This window comes from Pezoporus wallicus, unplaced genomic scaffold (genome assembly GCF_028554395.1).
Source record: "Pezoporus wallicus isolate ANWC-B61680 ecotype Strahan unplaced genomic scaffold, APGP_CSIRO_Pwel_v1 contig_7344, whole genome shotgun sequence".
NCBI lineage: Eukaryota > Metazoa > Chordata > Aves > Psittaciformes > Psittacidae > Pezoporus > Pezoporus wallicus.
In genome coordinates, this window is record NW_026640533.1 from 1,078,070 (window position 1) to 1,101,221 (window position 23,152).

General features: G+C 45.4%; 1 protein-coding gene across 4 annotated transcripts in view; it reads right to left on the minus strand.

Annotated features, from left to right (window-relative positions):
- ABCA1 (ATP binding cassette subfamily A member 1) overlaps positions 1-23,152 on the minus strand; it is a 97,320-nt gene that overhangs the window by 23,406 nt on the left and 50,762 nt on the right. For all 4 annotated transcript variants that reach the window (XM_057419363.1, XM_057419364.1, XM_057419361.1 and 1 more), the window contains 14 exons: positions 16,673-16,756; positions 11,906-12,146; positions 11,174-11,313; positions 10,375-10,491; positions 7,282-7,470; positions 6,020-6,225; positions 5,751-5,927; positions 4,957-5,179; positions 4,390-4,611; positions 3,559-3,763; positions 2,909-3,022; positions 2,279-2,450; positions 1,600-1,731; positions 954-1,093 (listed from right to left, as the gene is read on the minus strand). In XM_057419363.1, the coding sequence (XP_057275346.1) occupies positions 954-1,093; positions 1,600-1,731; positions 2,279-2,450; positions 2,909-3,022; positions 3,559-3,763; positions 4,390-4,611; positions 4,957-5,179; positions 5,751-5,927; positions 6,020-6,225; positions 7,282-7,470; positions 10,375-10,491; positions 11,174-11,313; positions 11,906-12,146; positions 16,673-16,756 (2,362 nt within the window). The remainder of the gene's footprint in view (positions 1-953; positions 1,094-1,599; positions 1,732-2,278; positions 2,451-2,908; positions 3,023-3,558; positions 3,764-4,389; positions 4,612-4,956; positions 5,180-5,750; positions 5,928-6,019; positions 6,226-7,281; positions 7,471-10,374; positions 10,492-11,173; positions 11,314-11,905; positions 12,147-16,672; positions 16,757-23,152) is intronic.

The following is a 23,152-nucleotide window of genomic DNA, read 5'->3' on the forward strand; positions in this document are numbered from 1 at the left end:
ATGAGCTCTCTGATACAAAGCAAAATTGCACACTTGGAGGACTAAGCACTGCTACTGTTTCAGGCCTTCAGGGTCTCATCACTTTCAAGACGGGGTAATTCATCTGGATGAACCTCCCTCAGTGGAATCCAACTCTCCTCGTACCTCAGTACATAACACCTTGCAAGCCCTTCAATAAGTGAATATCTATCCCAACACTGGCAGTAGCAAGTTGCCAGCTTGGAGGCCTAACCATATTTGAGGATCTGGAGCATAGGTCTCCAGAGCTTAAGCTGCAGAAGTAGGTCCTCAAGTGACACCCCTCCTGTGGAAGAGTGCCAGAGGCAGCAGCAAGGAATTATATTACACTCTGTAATACTAACATCAATCTGTGGCCATTTGTTGTCCCTTCCAAAAGTCAAATGCACAGTCTGTGCTGATAGTTAAGTCAGACAAAAAAGTCTTGGTCTCTCAACTATCTGATACAGACTGATACAGGAATCCTGCTGGTCCTCAACAAGGGAGAATGACACTCCAGGATGCCGAGTGAAGAAACAGAAGCAAGCATAAGAAACCAGCACTTATGGTTAACAAGCAGCAAGGGATTTGGAGATTATGGCCTGAGCAACTCTGACCTGAACTCAAAAAACTCAAAAATACTAGTAAGCATTTGGAGAACACACATCACATGTAGTAAGACTATGTTATTGTAGAAACAAGTACAAAATACTCTGAGAAAGTGAGTGACTTGTAATGGCTATTAGAAAGCATAAGATAGTGTAAGACTGTTAAGTTTACTAAGATACACTGATAAGGTACTTAAATAAATGATTTCCTTAAGTGCTTAACTGTATGGTAGTCTATACTTAATTGGAGGATCCAACCAAGGTCCATGATGCAGTCTCTGTGAAACCCAGAAGAATTTTTCTGGGGCTGAGGAAACAGCTGAGAAATGTAAAAGCAGCTCAACCTACCGGAGAGTTTGCTTGTCCTAGCTTTCAGTTTGTGAGGCAAACTGACATCCACTGCCATCTGTTCCACTTCCTCTTTCACCTTCTTTTCCGGCAGTCCTTTGAGCCGTGCATAGAACCAGATGTGTTCCTCCACAGTCAGCCTGCGGAAGGGCACAGCAGAGAGCACCATGCTGGGCTTATCCCTTGCATTAGCATTACAGCAGGAATGTTTGTTTGCTTGGGAAAACATCTTTTAAGGCCAAGGTTTTAAGAAGGGGCTACAAGACTGGGTGTGCTCAGCTTGGCCTGATTTCAGGGTGCAGCTATTCAGCACTAATGTAAGTAATCCTCCTTTAAGGGTGCTTAAGAGAGTACCCCAAACATCCCAAATCACTAGGTACTGGGGAAGCATTTGGCCTAGTTAAGTTTAATCCAGTAGATTTCTTTAAAGGAGACCGGAAAGATCTACATGTAGGCTTTTCCTGAAAATTCACAGGCGCATACAAATGTGCCAATAAACAAAATATCCTTATACCAATCTCATACTACCCCACACCACGGACAGATAAAGATAGGACTGTCTTAGCTGAAAGCATATTACTGTTTCCTAAAGAACCCAAACAACTGTTGGGTAACACCAGCGCTGCATCTCACAGATGTCACTCACAAGTCAAACAGCACATTGTGTTGTGGACAGACACCCAGGTTCTGCCTGATGTTGCTGAGCTCAGAGCGGATATCCTTGCCCAGGATGAAGGCTGTACCTGACGTTGGGGGGAACAAGCCAGTCAAGATGGACCTGAAAGACAAACGCAACAGATCAGCAGGTTCTGCCTCTAGGAAATGGCTGCTGCACAATGCCAGGATGGATGAATGAAGAGTAGGTGGAAGACCTGTGGAGCTCCCACATAAAGAAAGCAGTCTAAGAAACATCTCGCTAATGGATTAAGAAAAAAAATGTATGAACTCCAATGGTTTTAACAGTGATCAAAGCACACCCAGATGACTCTGCTTCAAGCAAATATTTTTTCCTCTAAAAGCTTCTTATTCTTTTAGTCCCAACTTGTTTCCTCACACCGGTAAGTCAGAATCACAAATGGCGTTACTAAAAAATGCTGCCAGCAGGTTTATTCGGTGCTGCCTCAACTTGAACTACCTCCAGTTTCAGTCCCCTGTATCTGTGCATCTTTCGAGGCAGCAGCACTACAGTAACTTAGCAGAGCTCCAATGAGTTGTTCTGCACCAGCTGACACACTGCAATGGTACAGCTATCTCTACCACGCTGATAGGAACTGCATTACTCAAAGTCACTTCCCCCATTGTCTTAAAGAATTATTTGTTCTTACATGGTAGTGGTTTTCCCTGCTCCATTATGTCCCAGAAAGGAGGTAATTTGTCCTTCATAGAAGTTCAGTGTGAGACCATCTACAGCAACTTTCTTGCCATCACGATAAACCTTGACCAGGTTCTGGATGGAAACACCGAGGCTCAGATGTGTAGGCTCTTCCTCCTTGCAGACTAGACAAAAACAGCAAAGTAGAGAGAGGTATGGTAGGTTTTAACAGCAACTCCATAGGAGTTCTAACAAATGCCACATTCCCCCAGGTTTGTGGAGATCCAAATTGACATGAGCTACACGAAGACCTGACCATGTTCCTTCCTCAGGGACAGGAACCTTCCACAGAAGTGGTCCTTTAGCTTTGTTCTCTTTATTGGGCTCAACTGGGAGATCTCCAGGGTCACCAGGGTCAGCAAAACTGTGAGGAATTCTCAATTCCATGAGGCTGGAGTATCCAGTTGCACCCAAGCAGGCAAAGTACCTTAGGTTTATTTGGATCTGATCAGCATAACAAAACTGTCGTAACAAAGGGATGACTAATTTCACCTTAGCCATGTCAGCCCTGTTGTCCTTGGACTCATTTCAAAAAAGGCAAACTCTAACACTTCACTGCAGAAAGACTATGTGCAGCACTCACCTTCTGAAGGCCCCTTCTGGTCTGGATAATGGTGCTCCCTCTCCTGTGGTTTCTCACCAAACCAGTATGACTTTGTGAAAGGAAAGTACCAGGGCCTGGGAATCCCATACTGGCCTAAAGAGAAAAGCATTACATGAGCCTGACTTGCATCTATCCCTTTTCTTGTATTAGCTTTCAGGGCAAGAAGGGAAGTAGTCAACCCTCAGTAAGCCTCTAAGTTAGGCACGCCTAAGAAGAGAGCTTTCTTGATGAAGATATTGTCAGACTTTGGGGGTAAGAGATCAAATTTCACTTTGCAGTTAAAAGCCGTGTGCTGGACAGTTCTAAGCAGCCACTTGTAGTGCTGATACTCTCAACTTCCCCTTTGCAGCAGGGCCTGTTGATTTAGCAGTTCAAAGAAGGGAACAGGTAAAGAACAGCAAAGGTTCTGGGACTAGTTCAGCCATGGCCATAACGGCACACAGCCTCCGTGCTGGGCAAGAGTCATTGCTATTAGCAGCAACAACCTTACTGCTCGTCTGTGGTTTTACTCCATGAGCTTTCTGCAGTTGTGCTTAAAATGGACCCAATTTCCACGTTGGCAAATGAGTAGGTGAAAGGATCTATTTAAAACTGTAAAGACATGATGCTCCTTCAGAAGCGGACCTCACCTGGGAAGACGGATTCAATGTACCAGGTCATGACCCCATATAGGAAAGTGTCAAACATCATCATGACAGCAGATGTGGTGATGCTAAAGCCATCTTCTTCCAATGGGCTCTCAAAGAAGTTGTCCCACTGAACACCAACTCCCTGCTCCTCAAACAGTGCAAAGTATTCACAACCAAAGCCAAAGGCCACTGGAGACAGCAGGCTCTGCAAATGGGGAGACATGAACATGCATTCAGTTTTTCATAACTACTTTCCAAATGGACAGCTCAGCTCTAGCACTAGGCTAAGAGACATGGTCCAGAAGCCCTATAGAAGTCGAAGATCCAAAGAGCCTGACCATATTTGCAGAGAGGGACTGTAAGACTCAGTCTTGGTTCCAGCCAGCAGTCAAGGCCTTAAGTCTCTGCTGGACCACCACCCAGAATTGTTTGTTTCCCTCTTTTCCTTCCCTTGCCCTTCTGATTTTAATGCTAAGGAGGCAATCACTAACTGCCACCCTTTCCAGACAGGTAAGAAGTGCTATGCAGAGGAAAGGAAACTGGTTCCTTCAGCCTGCTTATCTGGTGGTCCAGCATCATAGCTTAGTCTGTCTTAGTCAAGGCAGCTTAGGCTGGCTGAATTAATTCTATTACCAAAGCCAACAAAACTCTTTCAGCAGCTCCTAGCAGATTCTGTCAACTTCTTCACCAAACATAGCCCTGATAGCCTCTTACGCTGGAAAACTTCCTCCCATTGCTACCTCCCCTCTTGCTATTAGTGTCCATCTAGAGAGCTGCTGAGTGCCATACTGGTGGAGGCCTGGTACCCAGGGCAGTTTCCTCAAGACTCACCGCAAATATCTTGAGTGAGAAGCTGACATAGTCCTGCCAGGCAACACAGAGCACGTAAGGCAGATACAGTGTGAAATAGATAATGCCACCACAGGCAGCTGCCAGGTTGGCCCTGGAGAACATGGTGCTGATGAGAAAGCACTGGAGGATGGTCACAATGCCAAAGATCGAGAGGAAAACAAAGACCACACTTGGGTCGCTGTAAGGCAGCAGATTCCCCATCTGGAAGGAGAAAAGCAGGTGCATCAGGATTTGAAAGGGCCCTCCAAAGTGACTCTAGTACAAGCAGGCCTGCAGAGCTGCTGCTCAGGGAGGCTGGGCTTGCTGCAATTTGCGCAGCAGCCTTCCCAGCAGTAGCACCTTTTCAAGAGCACTGAATCTACTACAAAACCCCTGCTGTTTTCAGCCACCTAGCCATTTTTGTTCCAAAACACTGTTCCCAGAAAACTGCTGGTCAATGCACAGTCTAACACACCAACTCCCCTGCAGCGTGCCAGTGCAGATCACTGCTTAGCAGGCTCTCAAGGCTCTAGATTCTGCTGCCACAGACCAGCCCAGCCAACTCACCTTGAGGATCAGCACCAGCAGGCCTGCACTCATCAGGAGAGGGATAAGGCTGCTAATGAACCAGCTTAGCCAAAGGATGCCATTGTCAAGCCCCATAATCCTCATCGTCTCCTTCAGCCGTGCTTCCTTCTCATACACAATGCCCTTAATTATCACAGCCACTGAGTAGATCCAGGCTAAAGTCATGAAGAGAGGCATGGAGCGGCTCATGACACGCAGAAATCTGAGAAAAGGAAGGAAAGGGGCCAGGAACTGAGTGAGAAACATTACTGCAACTTCAGGTACCGCTCAGGTCTAGCAGAGTATGTGACAGCTAAGGCTTCACTGCACAAAGCAGCACAGGACTCACTGTGAGGTGAGACCGATGCACTAGAGCACATCACCGCTCCAGAGTGGGAGCTGGAGTTGCAGCTCAGTAGAACAGAAGATACAAAGACCTGCTTTTCCTGGGGACTATTCTCAGTTGTTGCCTTTCCACTCTCTTGTGCCTATGTCTCTGATTTTTTTCCCAGTGCTATTTTTGTCTCTATCAGGTTTGGGGATATGGCCACATCTCAGGAATGTATTCTGTATGTGAAAGTCCTGTATGGACAGGCTTCTCCTGGGAGGGACTCTGCAAGTCATTACATATTCTAAATCCTTCATTCAGGTGCCCTAGTTCCAGGAATTAGGAACACTAAAGAGATTGCTCTGCCACTGATAGTAAGGACATAAACATGCCTGAGGGGTGACAAAAGCCCATCCCTCCCAAGCCACAATCCTCCTGTGTGCCTTTGAGCATCCTGAATACGTACATGTCATCCACATAACATGGGTAGGGCATCTGCTGCACATAAACACCTGTTGTCTTCTCTGTGCCTGTCTGCACCCTGATGATGGCCTGTTCCACTACATCCTGCAGGTAGGCAAAGCCTCCCCAAACATAGCGCATGTCCTCAAAGGGGTCAGCACGGGGACCGGGATCCCAGTACCTGTAACAAGGGAACAAGAACTTCCCATTAGAAATCCTCTATCACCACATCCCCATGAGAAATTGTTCATAAGTCAGGATGTCAGGACTCACCCATCCTTGATCTTGTTGGTCCTTTCCACATTATCAATGTCCATGCGTATCTTGTATTTCACATGTTGAGGGAGCTCTGTGCTGTTAGGAGCTATTTCAGAGAAGACTATGCCAGCCCAGAACCTCCTTTCATCCAGAAGCTCCAAGGACTTGTTTATAAGCCGGACTTCTGTGGCCACAGGCTCCAGTTTGTCCAAGTTGACACACTAAACAGGGACAGATTTGGAAGCACTTATGGAGTAAGCTACCAAACCAGAAGGTTCTTCACGGCCATCTGCCAGTCAAACATGTATCACTGAGAAATACCCCAGCAGAGGTGACTTCTGGACAAGAGGTCAGGCAGCATTGCCATACTAGCTACAGGATCCCATCCAAGCATCTATTTCCATAGATAGTCTTATTTCCTCTGTTACCCACAAACTAGGTCTGATTCTGACAGTTTCTGTTTACACACATCTGCCAAGGTGATTAAATAACAAACAGAACAAATTTCATTATTCACTACGTCTTCCTCAGTTTTAAGCAGCTGCTAGGTTCACCACAGCCCTTAGCTAAAACCCCAGATTGAAATAGGAGCTGCTATACTGCCAAAGCAAGCAGCAGCTCTCAGTTGCCCTGTAACAATGGGGTAGGAAACCACATGAGATGCCAAAGTGAGAACTTCAATAACAAGGCCTACAGTCAGGTTCCTACATCTATATTTAGGCACATGAACAAATGATATTTTCTAATGAGCACTCAACCCTACAAAAGCCTGGTCATTTACAGAAAAATCACAGAATCGCTGAATGGTTTGGGTTGGAAGGGACCTTAAAGCTCATCCAGTTCCAACCCCTGCCATGGGCAGGGACACCTTCCACTAGACCAGGTTGCTCCAAGCCCCGTCCAACCTGACCTTGAACACTGCCAGAGATAGGGCAGCCACAGCTTCTCTGGGCAACCTGTGCCAGCATCTCACCACCCTCACAGGGAAGAACTTTCTCTTAATATTTCAATCTACATCTACCCTCTTGTCAGTTTAAAGTCGTTCCCTCTTATCCTCTTGCTACCTGCACTTATAAAAAGTCCCTCTCTGGATTTCTTGCAGACCTCTTTTAGGGACTGAAAGGCTGCTATAAGACCCCCCCAGAATGGAGAGTGGACTGAGAAACTTCTATCTGGACTGAGGAACATTTCTTCCCTTTCCAGGAACATCCAACAGTGCAGGTGGAGACCAAGCCGCTGCCTTCCTCAGCTCCTTGCCTGCATGAGCAGGATCTCACCTCCATGAAGCGAGAGATGGTCTGGATAGCCCGGTCTGTCTCATTGAAGGCATCTACCCAGGTATACGCTGAGCCGTTTGCTGTCTCAAAGTCCTCCGGGTGGTTTGATAGGAACCAAGCAACATCCTCCACTGTCCAGTTGGAAGCAGGCAAGTGCAGGTCCCAGAGAGCTTTGCTCTTCAGCAACGTCTGCAGATATTTTGTTTTCAAAGGAGAAACAGCTGTTGAGAATTAATGTTTGACCCCCTCCCTCATTACGGAAACGAGCACTACAGGGGAAAATCCCTTTTATAAAGGTGCAGGGAGAGGCCATCTGCAATATCAGTGTGGTGGGAAACTTTCTTTTACCCTCCCATTGGAAAGGTTGTGCCTCCCTCAGCAAAGCACCCATCGGGTGTGCTTTGCAGGCTGGCTGGCTGGCTGGCTGACTCCAAGCCCTGCCACAGCTCTCTCAAGGAGAGGGCAGCAGAGAGCCATGCACAGCTCTGCAACCTGCACATGCAACCCAGGTCTTGTACCAGCAAAACAAGGAAGAGTGAGATGTGTGTACAGGAGAAACACATTCCACTGATGGTGGTTGCCAAGCTCTGCTCACTTCTCCAGAACAACCTCTGCTCCCGGCTGGGAGAAGGGCTGTGGCATGGCACCATCAACACTGGCTGAAGCAGCCCTAGTACAGCCATGCTGTCCTGCCTCTCTGGTGTTCTGTATGGGACAGTGCTTTTTTTCACCTGGTTTAATTGCTAGCTTCCTTAGGACTAGTGCCCCACTGCATGTATGTGCAATACACTGCACAAGTGCAGTCCAGGTAGAAGCATCTGGCACAGAAGCAGAAACCTGTCCGCTGGTTGGACAACATAAGGGCAGGAGAGGAGCATTAATTGTAAAGGTCACAGCTGAACTGAAATCAGGGAGGCAAAAAAAAAAAAAAAGCCTGCATAAGAAAGAAAACTAAAAAAACAAACCAATAAAACCAGGAATGGCTTTTCTGCCAGAACGAAGAATGAAGTGGGGACGTGAGGAGCTTCCTCATGCTCTGCTGTTACCAGCAAACCAGAAAGCAATGGCTTATACACTTACAGTAACAGCATCGCTAACTGGGGAAACAGAACAGGCCAAGCTGGCAAAGGAGAATATGCAAGAGGAAAATCCAAGCAAACAGTGATCAGCTGCACTGTGCTCTCTTCACATCTCATCTCTCAAGCTTGGCTAATGCTGCCACCCCCAGTAGAAAGGGGACCATGCCTCCAGAAAAGGGGCTCAGCCTCATCATGTGCAGTAGCAACAGTGAAGCTCCTTGACCTCAGACGTGTTGTCTTCACTGATGTTAGCAGCTGCATTAGTATCAAACTGGAAGTTTGCTTGCCAGAGATGGGCAACCAAACCACTTTGCTCTCGTACAGCAGGAAGCAATATGCCAAAAAGATTGCACAACCAAAAAGCTGGGAGGTGATGACGAGTCACCCAGCAGCACTGCAGCCTCGGTGACTAACAAACAGCAAAGGGCCGACCTGCCCTTGAAAGCAGCTACAAACAAGCAACTCTTATGTTTCAGCCTGTTCATGTACAAGTGATCTGTGTTGCATCTCGAAGCTGAACAGGACAGTGCCCTGGGAGCTGCTCAGGCATTGACAGTGAAGTACTCCTGCTTGTGTTAACTGCAATAGATGACAACAAATGAACCCCTGCTACTGCAGTACAGAGGAGACCAGTGATGGAAGGATCAAGAATTAAGTACCATACCCAGCATGGTTAACAAGAAGCATAAAACATGAAAACAGAAAGGCCTAGAGCTCATTAAAAAAAAAAAAAAATAATAATAAGAAGAAGAAAAGCAGCAATATTCATTTTCAAAGGACAGGACTGCAAACCAGCATCCAAACCTTGACTTCCTGTCTGCACTCTCTGCAGCAAACAGTTCAATTTAGGGCTGGTGACCCCCAGTTCTCACCTCCCTATGCTGGTATCTACAGAATTAACTTTCATAAAGCTAACAGAGAGACAGGAGTGATGAAAATGATGTCTCTGACCCTAGTGTTTGCCATGTTGATGGGAAAGTACAACAGAAGACAACTCAGCACAGCCTTATATTGAGTAAGCAAGGAATGAACTTCAAGGCTTAAAAGACCTGGGGAGGTCTCTGTATAACAGCTGCACCAGGACACCCAACCAGCTGCTTTGCAGTGACAGCAGGAAAAGCTATAACCATTTCTGTTGTGTGATCCCTGTTTTACACTGCTGTGCTTCCAAAGACATCAGTACAGAGTGCAGGGATCCACACCTCAGAGTTGCACCTGAGGGAAGCAACAATGAGCTAAGCCACTTAAGCAGATAATGCCCTGTTAATGCAGGTCTAACACATGGCACAATGCTCCAGGGAGCCAACAGGCTAGCAGAAAGAGTATCAAATCTGAACAAGACTCCCAGCCCTTCTTCATGGTCTAATATGCACGGCACGTTATGAAGCAATCAGCCGTAGGGTGATGTCTGCTCTTCTTCCATGAGCACCCAAGTATTACTAAATTAAGTGTACCATGCAACTCTAAATTAAGTTTTTACAAGATTTGTGCCAGATACTGCCAGGCACAGAGGTTCAGCTCTACCTAGCATGACAACCATTCAGTTCCTACTGCATCCAATAGGGCCTGAGGCCACCTGGCACCTTCCAGCATCTTATCTAGGTACATGAGCACGTGCTTTGCTGCTATCATGAGAGCATTGCTGTGGAGAGGTGCACAGCTCAGGAAGCTGAACATGTCAGCAACCCCACAGATCCCCAGTTTACAGGAATACCTCAAGCCGGATATTCATACCGCCTTAGGGTAACACTGTGGCAGAAGCAGCTCATTTCCCCACAGGAGCAGATATTAGCAGGTGTTGACATGCACTGCTCCTCTTTGCAGCTGGCTGTTACATTAAGGAAGGAATGCCAAGCATAATGCAATATTGGTACAATCACAACGTGTTTCACAATGGATTCCATCCATACTATTTATCTGCCTGGCTCAGCAGTGAAGCATCATCTAAAATAAATATTTCATCAGTTATTGCAGAGGATGACAGTGGTGGTTCTGGCAAGGACAGCATACTGACCCGAATGAGATCCATTTCCTGACTACTTTCCATAAACGTCCAAATCTTGGGGCTTATCTCCTCCCACATCCCCCCGAGGTCACGAAACACACCCAGCTCCTGGAATGTCCTGTTCACCTGTCGGCAAAGAGGAGAAGAAGGTTATTTCCAAGAGCTGGCAGAGATCCACAGCAGGCTGAGAGGGTGCATTGACCTGTCAAGCAAAGTACTGATTGTTGCTTACATTCAAACAGCAGTTCAGCTTCTGCAAGGACCAGAGTACGGAAAATCAAGTGCACTTGTAAGAAAAACAACAACAGGGAGTGTAGATGCCTGTGGCTTAAGCACTGCGTTTCAAGCCTTTGTGGCGAATGACTCTGCGTTGGAGATGAAGGGCACACAGAAGCAGCCATTCCCCATGTGCTAGAAGAGTCTCCTTGAGGGAACTTGTGGAATTAGATAGCACATTAGGTAAACCACAATTAGAAATTATTGAGGATCTGCTGACCACCCTGCAGTGGAGCAGAGGAAGGACACTGAAGGCCTACCAAGGTCTTTACCACTCCTATATCCTACATCGGAGATGCAAAGCATAATCAAAAGGCACAGCCAGGAAAGGTTCTAGCCAACTCTAGAAGAGTTCAACCTGGCCTTTTCTCCTTGAGTCTTCCAACACCAAGTGCATGGGAGGTGAGAGACTAGGGAGGCTGTGCTTTGCAGGCAATCCTTTCTAGGCTTGTGTCTGGGCCCAATTTAACTAGTGCAGCTTAGCCAGAGAACATACCTCATTCTACATATCAGAGGATAAAGCTAGAGTTACCTCAGTCATGACCTTCCTTACAGCTGGTGTGTCTGGAGTGTACAAGATCTTCCCAATCAGCAAGGGTTTCAAAGCCCTCCAGATAATCCTGGAAAGCGGGCTGGATTCCAGGTTCTTCATCAGCTCATTGCAGTATGGTGCTGAGGAGGAGAGGACAAAGGTGAATGGCTGAACAGCATGGTGACAACTCCAGAAGGCATATGACCCATTTGTGTGGGCTTCAAGGACAACCACAGCTGACAGCACAGCATTTGTCAGACAACAGAACCCCTCCTCTACTGCAAAGCTCCACAAAAAGCCCCTTTTTTCAGGACAAGACTCCACAGTCTGCCACAAAGACATGGAGCACTCCAGTAGCCTCCAGCATTAAGAGCCACGCTGCTGGCTCTGCACCACTCCCACAGCCCCACTGCACGGCATGAACAAAATTTGTCCAGAAAAGAACAGATTTCCAAAGGTTGCACATGCCTGTGCTCCCTCTGCCCTCGAAGGAGGTCGACTGCGCATCCTTCTGTGGACTCTGCACAAAGCCCTGGGAAATCCCTTGCACGTAGATATTCTTTCTCGCCCTAAGGGCATGTGCAGAAGGCACCATGGGTGTGCCTTTCTGAAACAGCAGAAGGTATGCTGTCCCTTAGGACCACCTGATTTCATCTGTGGAACTCTGGGAAACACTAGTGATGAAAACCACAAAGTAGATGGGACCTTAGGTCATGCCACAGTGACACTTACTTGTGGAGTTATCATAGAAGTTAGTTACATCATCTTCAGTGCCGTTGCCTCCAAACAGCGCTTTGTAATTGTTATCTTCATACCAGTTGAGTGATTTAATTTTGAGCCCTCCACCTTCAGGATGGCCGCACACAATGCGTGACACAGCCTGGTAGATCTGTGTAGAGGAGTTTGAGGCATTCACATTGGTCAGGAACGTCACCTCTTGCCTCATGTCACTCCAGCTCTTCATGTTCAGCAACTGGAGGGGGAGGCAGGAGAAGAGTGGAAACAGGGATAGGAATAGGATCAGCAAAAGGAGATCCTGCCACTTTCTTTCAAATCACACATCTGTTTTTGAACAGAGGAGAATCAGAGTTGTAGAGTCATAGAATAGTTAGGGTTGGAATGGACCTTAAGTTCATCCAGATCTTAATCACCTTGAACATAACATCAACAGTATAGACCAGGAAAAACACATTTTTCCCTGCCACAGTGGGAGAATACAGAGGGAAGGAAGTCTATTCTGTGCAAGCAAGCATAAGGAATGTGCCCTTACAAAGCTCTTTACTCTCAAAATTCCTCCTCCAGTGCTGTGTATGGTTCCTGCCCTCTCACGTGGAAGCTGCTGCTTCTCCTCCCAGTTGCTCAACAGCTCACATTCCAGTGCAACCCCTTCACGCCAAGTGCGGTGGGGTGTATTGAGTCAGAAGATGGAGGAAGGAACAACATGAAGTGAGTGCAGCCCATGGGACATAGGCCGGATGAGCTGCAGGCCACAGCAGTGTCACCTGGCACAATTCTACCAGGGTCAGCAAGCCTCCACTGATTTACACCAGGCAGCCAGTTTGACCTCCTAGACTGGTATTGCTTGTCCCTGCCTCAGCACCTCCCTGCCCCATTGACAACAGCATTCCCAGTAAACCCATGAAAACAAGCGCAGCTGCAGCCTGGAGCCTAATCACAGCGTGAGCTGTAGACACAGCAAGGAGCCTTCTCTTAGCCAACTGGCCTGACACCAGGCTCATCTGTCTGGCATAAGCACCTACCTGCAACGAGCCATAAACAAAAGGACCAGGTTCTCAGCCTGAGACACTCACTGCATTAGTGTTGCCATAGTCAGAGATGTGGCCAAGTTCAGCATAAGGGAAAGAGCAGCGCACCTTTATGCGCACTGGCTTCATGGTACACTCAAGCATCTCTGCTTGGAGATGTAAGAACATCAGCACAGGTGTGCCCATACAGACTAGAAGTCTGTTTATCTCAGTAATCTCTGTGATGGTGACAATAAGTGGAAGGTAGTAAAAAACAAGGCAAGGGCAAAATATAGGATACTTCTCTCAAGTAACCTTCCAGATGCTATTTATTTTCAGCTTGGGGAAATTGTATTTCCTAGCCCTCAATGAATTTATTCCATGGTAAACTCCTAGAGTTCTGAACATCCACAAGTATTTAACACCAAACACATTCACTGGAAAGAACCTCCTCTCCCCTGTCCTTAACTTGGCTTTGCTTATGCTCAGGCTCCATTTGTTGCCATGTTTTTTGCACTGGAAGAGACACGGAACCTTCAATCCCTACCTCTTTTTTTCTGGGCCACTCAACTCTTTAGACCTCTGTGACATTCCCAACTCATCTGTTTTCCAAGCTAACAAGTCCCAGCCTACCCCCTTGTTCCTTGTGTGAAAGTCTTGCTACTTCTAAATGTCCTAATTGCCCTTCTCTGAACTTTTTCCAGTTCTGCTACCCCTTTCTGGGCAGGAAGGACCTACATCTGTATTCTGTATTAGACCAGTAATCCACAGCTTTATATAGTAACATGGTAACATCTTATAGCTGCTTCTCTCTCTTTTTAAATCTTTCCTAGGATTTGACTACATTCCTTGACTGCTACTGAAATACCAGGTGACATTAACTTGGATGTCCTTGCTGTGCTGCCCAGAACAGCAACATGCACTAAAAAAGGCAGGCAGAGCTGCTGTGACACCTATTTGTAACTGCTCATCAGCTGCATCTCAGAAACAACTTCAGATGCTGTGGCCCAACCGCCCCATTTTCAGAGACAATAACAGAGTCAGTCCAAAGCCATCTGCCAGTTTTGCTCACTGTGTATTAGTTCCATCACATTTGTTTAAAGAAAATGCAGATAATTGAAGTCTACGACAAAGCCAGCCAGCAACAACGCAGAAAGCGACTTTGTGCTGGAACAACTCAATACAAATTCATCTAAAGAAAGCATGCCCAGAACCTTACACTGGAAGGCAAACCTGGCCCTTCATGTTCTTCTGTGCATGCTTTAGATGTGCCAGCACCTGGACAGAAATTCTGGATGCTGAACAGCAGCCACTATGTGTCACACGGGGCGCCTCTATTTTTAGCTGCCTGAAAACACATGACACATTGATATGGTAGAAGACAGCTGTAAGAACAGCTAAAGCTTGGGGATTCAGTATGTTTGTCCAGAGTGACTGCTTCAAGTGTACTTTCGTCTCCTCACTACACGCTGCTGTCTTTGTCTGAACCCTGGTGCCACTCAATCTGGTTCCACAGGTTCAGGGTGACTGACAGGATACCAGCTTCATGGGATGTGAATGAAAACAAAAATAATGTCACAACAGCTTTTGCTCATTACATATGCTCACGTGGATACTTGGATTTGATGATTCGACACCCAAAAGGCCAAGGCTGCATTTCAGATGTGACAGTTTTGAGTGTTCAATTCAAAGGGAGGCCTTGGGGAGTTTTTGGTACCTCAGGTAAAATTTTCCACAGCAGAAAGTCAACTGCTTTAGCTGAAGTACTGTAATCTCCCTAGCATGAGCAAAGGCACACAGACAGGAAGCATAGCTAATTCCCATGAAAGTATGAGGTATTAATCATCTTGCAGATGATACTTGCAGAGGGACTGCATTATCAAATACATTTTTTACACATAATTTTAAAACAGTTTGAGCAGAGAGCTTTGTTTCATCTTTGGCACCAGCTATTCCAACTGACATGCAGAGATACTGGAAGCAAGTATCTCATGTTTGAAGGGTTACTGAGCTGTTTCTCTCCAACATCAGACCTGGCTTTGGGTTTCTTAATAGTTGCTCTTGCTCTCACCACTTAAAACTGCTCTCTTAGGTTGATTTAAAGAGCCCAGGGACACAGATTAAATCAATTCCAGTACTCAGAGACAAGCATTTTGTTCAAACCATTCTCTAATTAAAATTAGAGCTAGAAAGGCTCCCAGACATGTCACAAACAATAGTTCTCTCCACCCCCTCAAGCTGCTGCCCTTTGCAACAAGGGAGCAAGTCCCTCCTTTTCACACAGAAATCGGCCTGCCAGACAATGAGAAGTAACTTTCGGTCAAGCCATCTGGAGCCGCTCACGCGGTATAGAGAGGAAAATAGCTGCCTTTGTTTGCACAGCAATAGGGCAGAATAAAAGGTAGCCCTACCCTAAACAGCTGCCAAGCAAAAGGCACGTTACCCTGCGACGCTTTCGGCCACATCAGCAAACTGAGTATCACATGGTTTCAATTATTTTTATCCTAGACGAGAAAAAAAGGCGAGCTGAAGTGACGCAACGGGAAACAACTTAGTCAAACTCCGAACGGCAGCCTCCCTGCTAGCAGCGAGAGCCCTGCCACGGCCTTAACCGAAGCTGATCCTGGAATCGTCTTAGTTTCACTGTAAATGGGACCCGGCGGCAGGTTGTGGGACTGGGGAGGGATGCGTGCCAGGAATTGTTGGCTGGCACGGCGCTGGCTCCCGGCAGCTGCCCCTCCGTGGGAGTGGAGCGTAGGCTAACCTGAAGTGACCCGCTCTGGTGCTCGCTCCCAGGGGTTACTGCCGTTCATCGCGCTCGGCTCCCTTCCTCTGCCGCAAACGCGGAAGACGGGAGATGGGGAGGAGGAGGCGACGGCAGCCTTGTTTAGTTTAGATGGCTGCGATTTCTGCTTCAAGGCAGAAAATGTTTTTGCCTGGTAGTAGCACTTCAAAGTCAGAGCCAGCCAAAAAGCAACTAAGATAAATTGCTGGCTCAAGCGCCCTCTCCCTCCCCCCCCAAATTTTGGGCTGTTAATTCATGCTAGGCACTCAGGGCTGCTTCTGAATCCATCCTTTCACCTGCAAAAACAAATGCTTGCAGTCTCTATAATGTCACTTTGCCTCTGTAAACCGCTATGATGCTTTTATCTCAACCGGGGTCGTGATGCCATTGCGCTGAGTGCCTCACAAAGACTGGAAAACAATCTCTGCCCTAAAAAGCTGGTCAGACGAACAGCGAACAGTAGCCCATAGCTACTAATTTAGATTAGAACAGCCATAACATCACTTCTGTATGCTGTACCATCACCACATCCAAAGAGCAGTACCTACAACCAAGTAACAACCCTGACACGGCTGGCAACTGAATGAAAAAATAGGATGCAAACCTCACATGCAGTTTGCAAGGCACTGCTAGACAGCACATGTATTGCAAGCCCAACAGCTGTGCTGCTGCCGAGAAGCCAAAACCCACAGAAAACGTATTAATTTCTGCTTCTCTCGTGAGGACCCAAATCTTTAGCCACACATCTGATAAACTCCTATGGCGTTTGTGAGGGAAAGTGCCAGGGGGCTGGCAAAGTGCATGCTGCCTCTACTGACACAGAGAATGGCTGCAGGATGGGGGGAGCTCCAAAACAAACAAGGGATTTGACTTTTGAGTTGCACCAAGGAGACTCATGCTTGTACTCAATTTGCAGGTTAAGACAGCAACCAAGGTGATGTGTTTACCTGACATGAAGTCACTTCTTACCTCTTTAACAAGCTTCCGAAGGCTGTCTCTCAGAGCTTCCACTGTTTCTGACAGGTCCCACAATGATGAATTGAAAGAAAGTCTCTGCAGAAAGAGAGAAAAGGAAACTAGAAGTTACTGCAGGGCACAAAGAAATTAAATTCTTGTAAGCATTCTTGTAAAGAAGAGTAGTAAGGACCATTCACACAGCAAAGTGCTTGATGGGAAAGACTGAGCTGGCTTTCTGTGCAACCTTGAGCTTACAATACTGTGGCCTTCAGCACCCCACCATGTGATGGGGACATCCCTTTCCTTCCTCACAGTTTATGTACACAGATGGTATAACCAGAATCATCCCAATATAATGCTAAATGCATGCATGTACACTTACAGTGCAAAGGACGGCTTGCATTCCAGGTCACAAAACAAGCTCAGCCTGGAGGACAGCATGTGGACAGACTGAAATCCTGCAGGTCAGTGCTAAAAAGTGAATGCAAAGTCTACAGAAGGGAGGAAAAGGCCAGTTGGTAGACACAGGCTTTTAGTGGGACTCAACAAATACCAGCTCAGATACAGAGGACGCCTGCTGCAGTGTTTGTCATCTTCATCACTCAAGTCCTCCCATCCAGCCTGGATGGTTTTTATCTAAACTAAGGATGTATTTTAAAACAACCAGCTTCCATGAAACAGCTGACACTCGCGATCACTACAAGAGCAAGACTGACAGGGTTTCCGAAAGTCGAAAGCACAGTTTTCAACAAAATACTTGCTCTAGCAGAGAGTCACACTGAAGATGGAACTCCTTGTTTCCAGTTGCTCTACATGTAACTGTTGGGCCTGGGTTTTGGTCTGTGGGGTTCTTTTCCCTGTCTTTTCACACACCTGGATTATCTTTCACGGGAACTATTTGGACACAACCCATGTCTCAAGGGAATAAAGATTAAAATAATTTCCTAAGATTTCACATTAGCAGCTACACATTGCAGCATCTGAAAGCATGCTAAAGTTAGAGCATTGTGACACACAGAGGAACAGCCAAGGCCCTTCATTTTAGCACACATCTTTTGGGCTGAAGCTTTCAATTTTGACATCTTTCTTTGGGTAATTTGTGGAAGCAAATTCTGGAGGCTTTCACTTATTCCAGTTGATTTACTGGAGGGTGGTAAGACCTGATCAGTGCCAGATGGTGTAAACAGGCACTGCTCCACTGATCTGCTTGGGGCATTTAAGACCCAGCTAACTTTTCGGAGTGCACAGTTAGTGCCTGCTCCAAAGACAGCTGCAAATTCAGGCAGGGTTTCTCTGACCTCTGTGGATTTCTACTAAACACAGTCCTTATAATTCAGATAAATAAAGACACATCATTAGGGCCAAAAGAAAAGCAATTCAAACTCCTCGCAGGTTAAGACCTTCAAGACGTATTTAAAGAAATATAGTCAGAAAACATGAAAGCTACACAGGTGAACTACCACTTTAGCAACATGATGAGGCAGAAACTCCTAGATTCATGCCTAACAGTAAGACATGCTCATTCACCTCCATATACCTCATCAAGCTCTATACAGATTTGTGTTGTTCACTGTATTTGGAATTGATTCAGGAACAGAGTGGACGAGAAAGATTTTTCTGATGATACTAGTTGGCTCAGAACAGTGAAAAGTTGAAAGCCAACTGCAAAGGATTAATGAAATGCCTCATGCTAGCACACTGTTATAAATTATTCCGTATATTATATGAAATTCAGTGCTGCAAAGTACAGTACATTGGAAGAAGACAGTTCTACCTTAAGATACCCTTTGATGGCTCTGACCAGCAAAGTACCATCAGGTGGCACTACCACTCAGAAGGATACATCTTAGAATTACAATGATAAGACAGCTCAACATCAATATAAATCAACAGTGCAATCCTGGTTCTGAAGTACTATGTGCAATTTTGGGTGCTCCGTCTCTGAAGGAGCACAAGTACAGAAAAAGGTCACAAGTATGATGTAGGGTAAGAATGGCTTCTGAAGGAAGAACAACAAACTACTGTTCTTCCAATGGAACCTGTAAGGACAAATAGAAGTTATGACAGAGGTCTGTGGAATTACAAGTGGGATGTGGAATGGGAACAGGAGACAATTACTCACTGTGCCTCATCATACAGTACTAGAAGGCTTCCAGTGAAAAGATCAGTTTAAAATAAACCGAAGAACTTGCTGCACACAGAACTTGGTCAAAATGGAGACATTCACTAGATACTGTGCAATGCTGAAGGTACCGAAAGTTAATGTGGGTTTGAGAAAGGCTTAAAAGAATTCATTAAAGAAACAGGAGCTTACCAGGTGCTATTGAACACCAAGATCCTAGCAATAGCTGAGTAAGTCTCAGTTGCAAACTGCTGAAGAATAGGACATTAAGTTGAGAAAATGTTATTATACGCTTGCCCCATGGCTGGATTCTTTTACATGTCTCATTATGCAGCACTGCTGCACTAGCACTCAGGGGACGCTCAGCTGAACAGGACTTTAGTCTGGCCCACTGTGCAAGTCTTAGGTGATTCACAGACCTTGCAAACCTTACACTGAATTGTGAGGAGAACCCACCTATCCTTTCACATCCCACCATCCTGATCTTTCTTCCCTAACAAATTCACAGTGCTCCAAGTTCATTTCTCATCAGAACTTGCAATGATCCCATTGCTCTGGAGGGAGTTTTGCTTTCGTTACCACCACCCTTTGCACCCTAAAGCCCACTCAAGGAGCCTCTCAAATCATATCTCCAGAGACAATGACAAAAATCAGTCACAAGTGGCCAATCCTCTTTGAACAGATGAGCATGTTATGAATTTCCCTGGAAAATAACTTTGCAGTGGCTTATCAAGTAAAGTAGTTCATTACATTCATAAGAGTCCTCCAGATTCCAGACAGCTCCATCTTGGTCCCACTGTGAGAGTGTCATTAATAGGTGTCTGCACTACATCAGGGGGTTGCGTATGGAACTGCAGGGAGTGAGATATAGATGGACTGTGACTAATTTTCCAATGTAGTGCTGCAAAAAAAACCCATCATCTGCCCTTTCCAGTCATGCTGTGGAAAGACAAAGCTCTAGCAGGTTTTGAACAGAGGTGGCCCATACAATTACTGTGTTAGTGGCTGGCATGATAATCTCTTGAGCTACAGATTGCAGAGAGTGTACCCTGTACATGCATGCTACAAGACTCAAAACAGAGACAAATACTTGAGATGTCTAGAGTTGACTGCACAATCAAGAGAAGCCTTGAATAAGTCCACCTATCAGCTCCTAGCTAGAAGGGATGGACAACTCTATTTCTTTAACGTGCAGGAGTGTGTTTCTTTAACATGCATGTGTTTCAAGTGTTGAGAGGTCACAATAAAATTCAGCCAATGTCTGCATAATACAGCTAACTGTTTTTGCTTAATAAGAACACTGTGTCATGTTTGCTTTGAAAGAATTATTACAACTTTGTACTGATCTCAGCAGAAACTTTACACTGGACTTTGCAGAAAAAAAATCATGTGCTTTAAAGCCTCTGCTTTTGTTTCCTGGGAGTCAAAGTCCTGAAGTACAGCTGCTTAAAAGCATGACATCATTCTGCCTGACTGAAAACACTCTCAAAAAAGCAAGGAAAGCCACAAGTTCAGTTGCAGCATATTTACATTAAGAGACCTTTTCTAAAGCTGTTTTTCAACTGGAATGCGTTTATTATTCAATGCTTAGTTCATGCTAACCATATCACAAAATACCACCTGTATTACAAAGGAATAAAAAAACAATCAGATTTTCATGAGCTCATCCACACTCCTTCTAGGACCATTACAGTACACAAGCCACAACATATTTTTGAGTTATTTCAGACCCACACCACTGGAAGTGAGTGCGGCAAAGGCCTTATTAGGCAGCACTGCAGAAATGAAATCCCATAGGACCAATCTGAACTGTCTTTGTTATTTAACCTTCCCCACAAATAATTTTGTAGAGGCAAAGCTGTCCCATAGACAGGTCTTATTATGATATGAGACAGTCCCCACCCATCACAACACCAATTCAGTGGCACACCTCTGATTTATTGCCGCTGCTCTTGCTAACCGTAGGTGCCTGTAACCTTTTGCAAACTGTGTAGCTCTTCCATGGGACAACTGCTGGCCTAGCACAGGAAGAATGCGAGAAGGAAACTAATGTGCATGCAATCAGAGGTACTGTTTCACTGTTGCTCTCAAACCAGCTTCTCCTGCCTCACTGAGTACACCTGGTGCAAGGTAAATCTCAAGAAGATGTGTCCACGGGGGGGGGCTCTGTACAAGATGTCCTATGCCCTGCAGTACTCATTCTTGGCCAAAAAGCTTCAGAGAATGGATGAAGGCTGTTCTGGGTCTTGGAAAAGCAAATTTGACTTTTCTAGACGCTTGTTGCTTCTAATGGAGTGAATACTCAGTCAGTAAGAAAAGCTGATCCTCTGCATTGGTACCCTGTGATCACTCCTGGACATTCTGCTGGATTTTGATCTAAACAGCCTGTCCCAAACATGCTCTTACATAAAAAGGAATAAGGAAACACACTTTAAACACCCTATCATGCCTCTACGTGCTTGGCTTTGTTTTCTCATCCTACACAACTAAACTGAAGTCAGATACAGAATTGGTGGCAGAGCTAGAAATCCCTGTAGAAAATTTTAATCAGAATTCTTTCTTTGTATTAACTGTTCTATAGCACTTTGGGTAACACTCAAGCTGTTTCGGATAGAATTGATGAACAGGTATGTAAAGAAAAGTGTTTATTTTTTTTGCTTTTCTTTTGAAAAAAAAAATCCGTAACAGTGCCATGACATTTACAGTTCGTGTATTTCACCATGAATACATTTTAATTTCCTTTTTCAAACTGTGCTCCATCTGTAATATGCTAATAATTACTGTTTTGTTGTAAATTACCTAGAACACTTACAGCTTCCCTCAGGCTGCAAACGCACACGCTGGCAGAAGCTGATTCTGACATCAGGGTCTCAGCCCAAACACACACACACACACACACACACACACACACGTTGACCACTGGGCTCAGTCGTCCCTTATCCTTCCCTTAATGTTTCAGCACAAATGTTTGTGTAAGCACACAATCAGGTCAAGTCACTTCTAATCCGGATCAATTCCATGATGTAATGTTCTGTGTCGTCTTGCAGAGGGGACAACAAATGGGAATGCAGAGGGGCAGGAACAAGCAGGTGGATGCTGGCCTGAGTCTTCTGGATTAAGATAATTCAAGAAACTACAGCTGCTCTACTGTCCCAGTGGCAAAACCTCCTGTATTACTATTTAAGTCTTTGGTGCTGAATTTACACAGTTATTGCACACAGTTGCAAGTCCTGGTCACCTTAATTGTACTGACCTAATCATATTAATATGCTGCCTCTTCATAAATCACAGAATGCTGCAGCCAGTGGAGTCCAGATCCTATTACATGAGCAAAACAAAAAGCCTCTGAATTGCTGTACACCTGGATTTAATTTGGTCCTTACTTTCACTCACCAAAATATGCCATACTGTGAAGTGTATCAAGGGGATTAAGCAAAAAAATTAAGACAAATTTCTGGGCAAATTGTTGGCACTGGTTTACAGGCTCTGTAGTAGATACGGTATATGCTATCTTCCGTGTGCATGTCCAAGATTTGACCCATAGTGCCTTTAACAATGAACTATGTCAAAAGCCTCCCTTGTTCATGAGCGAAAAGTTCTCTCTTTGTTGAAAGACATTACTGCAGGTCAAGGCACTTCTTTGCTTTTAAAAACACTAAGTTACAAATGTGCTGGTCACGATACTATATTTAATTTATGCATTTTGCCTAGCTACATTGAAGGCAGTTAGGTTTTATTTCACTCACTGATGCATTACAGAAGCTTACCTAGAGGGTAGCCCGTGACATTTTCCTGAGGAGAACCGTGAACCTTTACAAGGTGTACAAAACACAGCAGGTTTAGAACTCCTGGCTTCTGGACTCAGCCTTTTTTCCCTCTGAGCCCAAAATCATGAGCCAGCTTCTCAGAAGGCCCCTAGATTTGCACAGAAGGTCTTGATCTACTTCGCTGTTGCTAAGTGGCACGGGGTAGCTGCTGTCTTCTTTCACCAACAAACAATATAGATATAAACACAGATACACTCAGTACCTGCTTGTCATCTAAATTGTAGGGATTGCCACAAATGAAAAAAGACAGACTGAGCTTCCAGACAGCCCAGAATACCACTACTGAGTGGTACTATTTTACTTGTGGCTATTTTCACCTCTTCACACCCCAGAATTCTAGCATCCCTAAATATTTAAAATAAATGTGTACATCTAACTGAACACAACAAACTGCTTATAAACATTCCTTTTCAATCAGCCTGTCTTTGTTATGGGGACAATTTTAGCACTGTTACCTCATCTCTTAACACTTATGATTATCTTGCTCTTCCAGCAGGAAAGAAAAGATACAGATGGAGGACATGTGGAAGACAGAAGATGAGC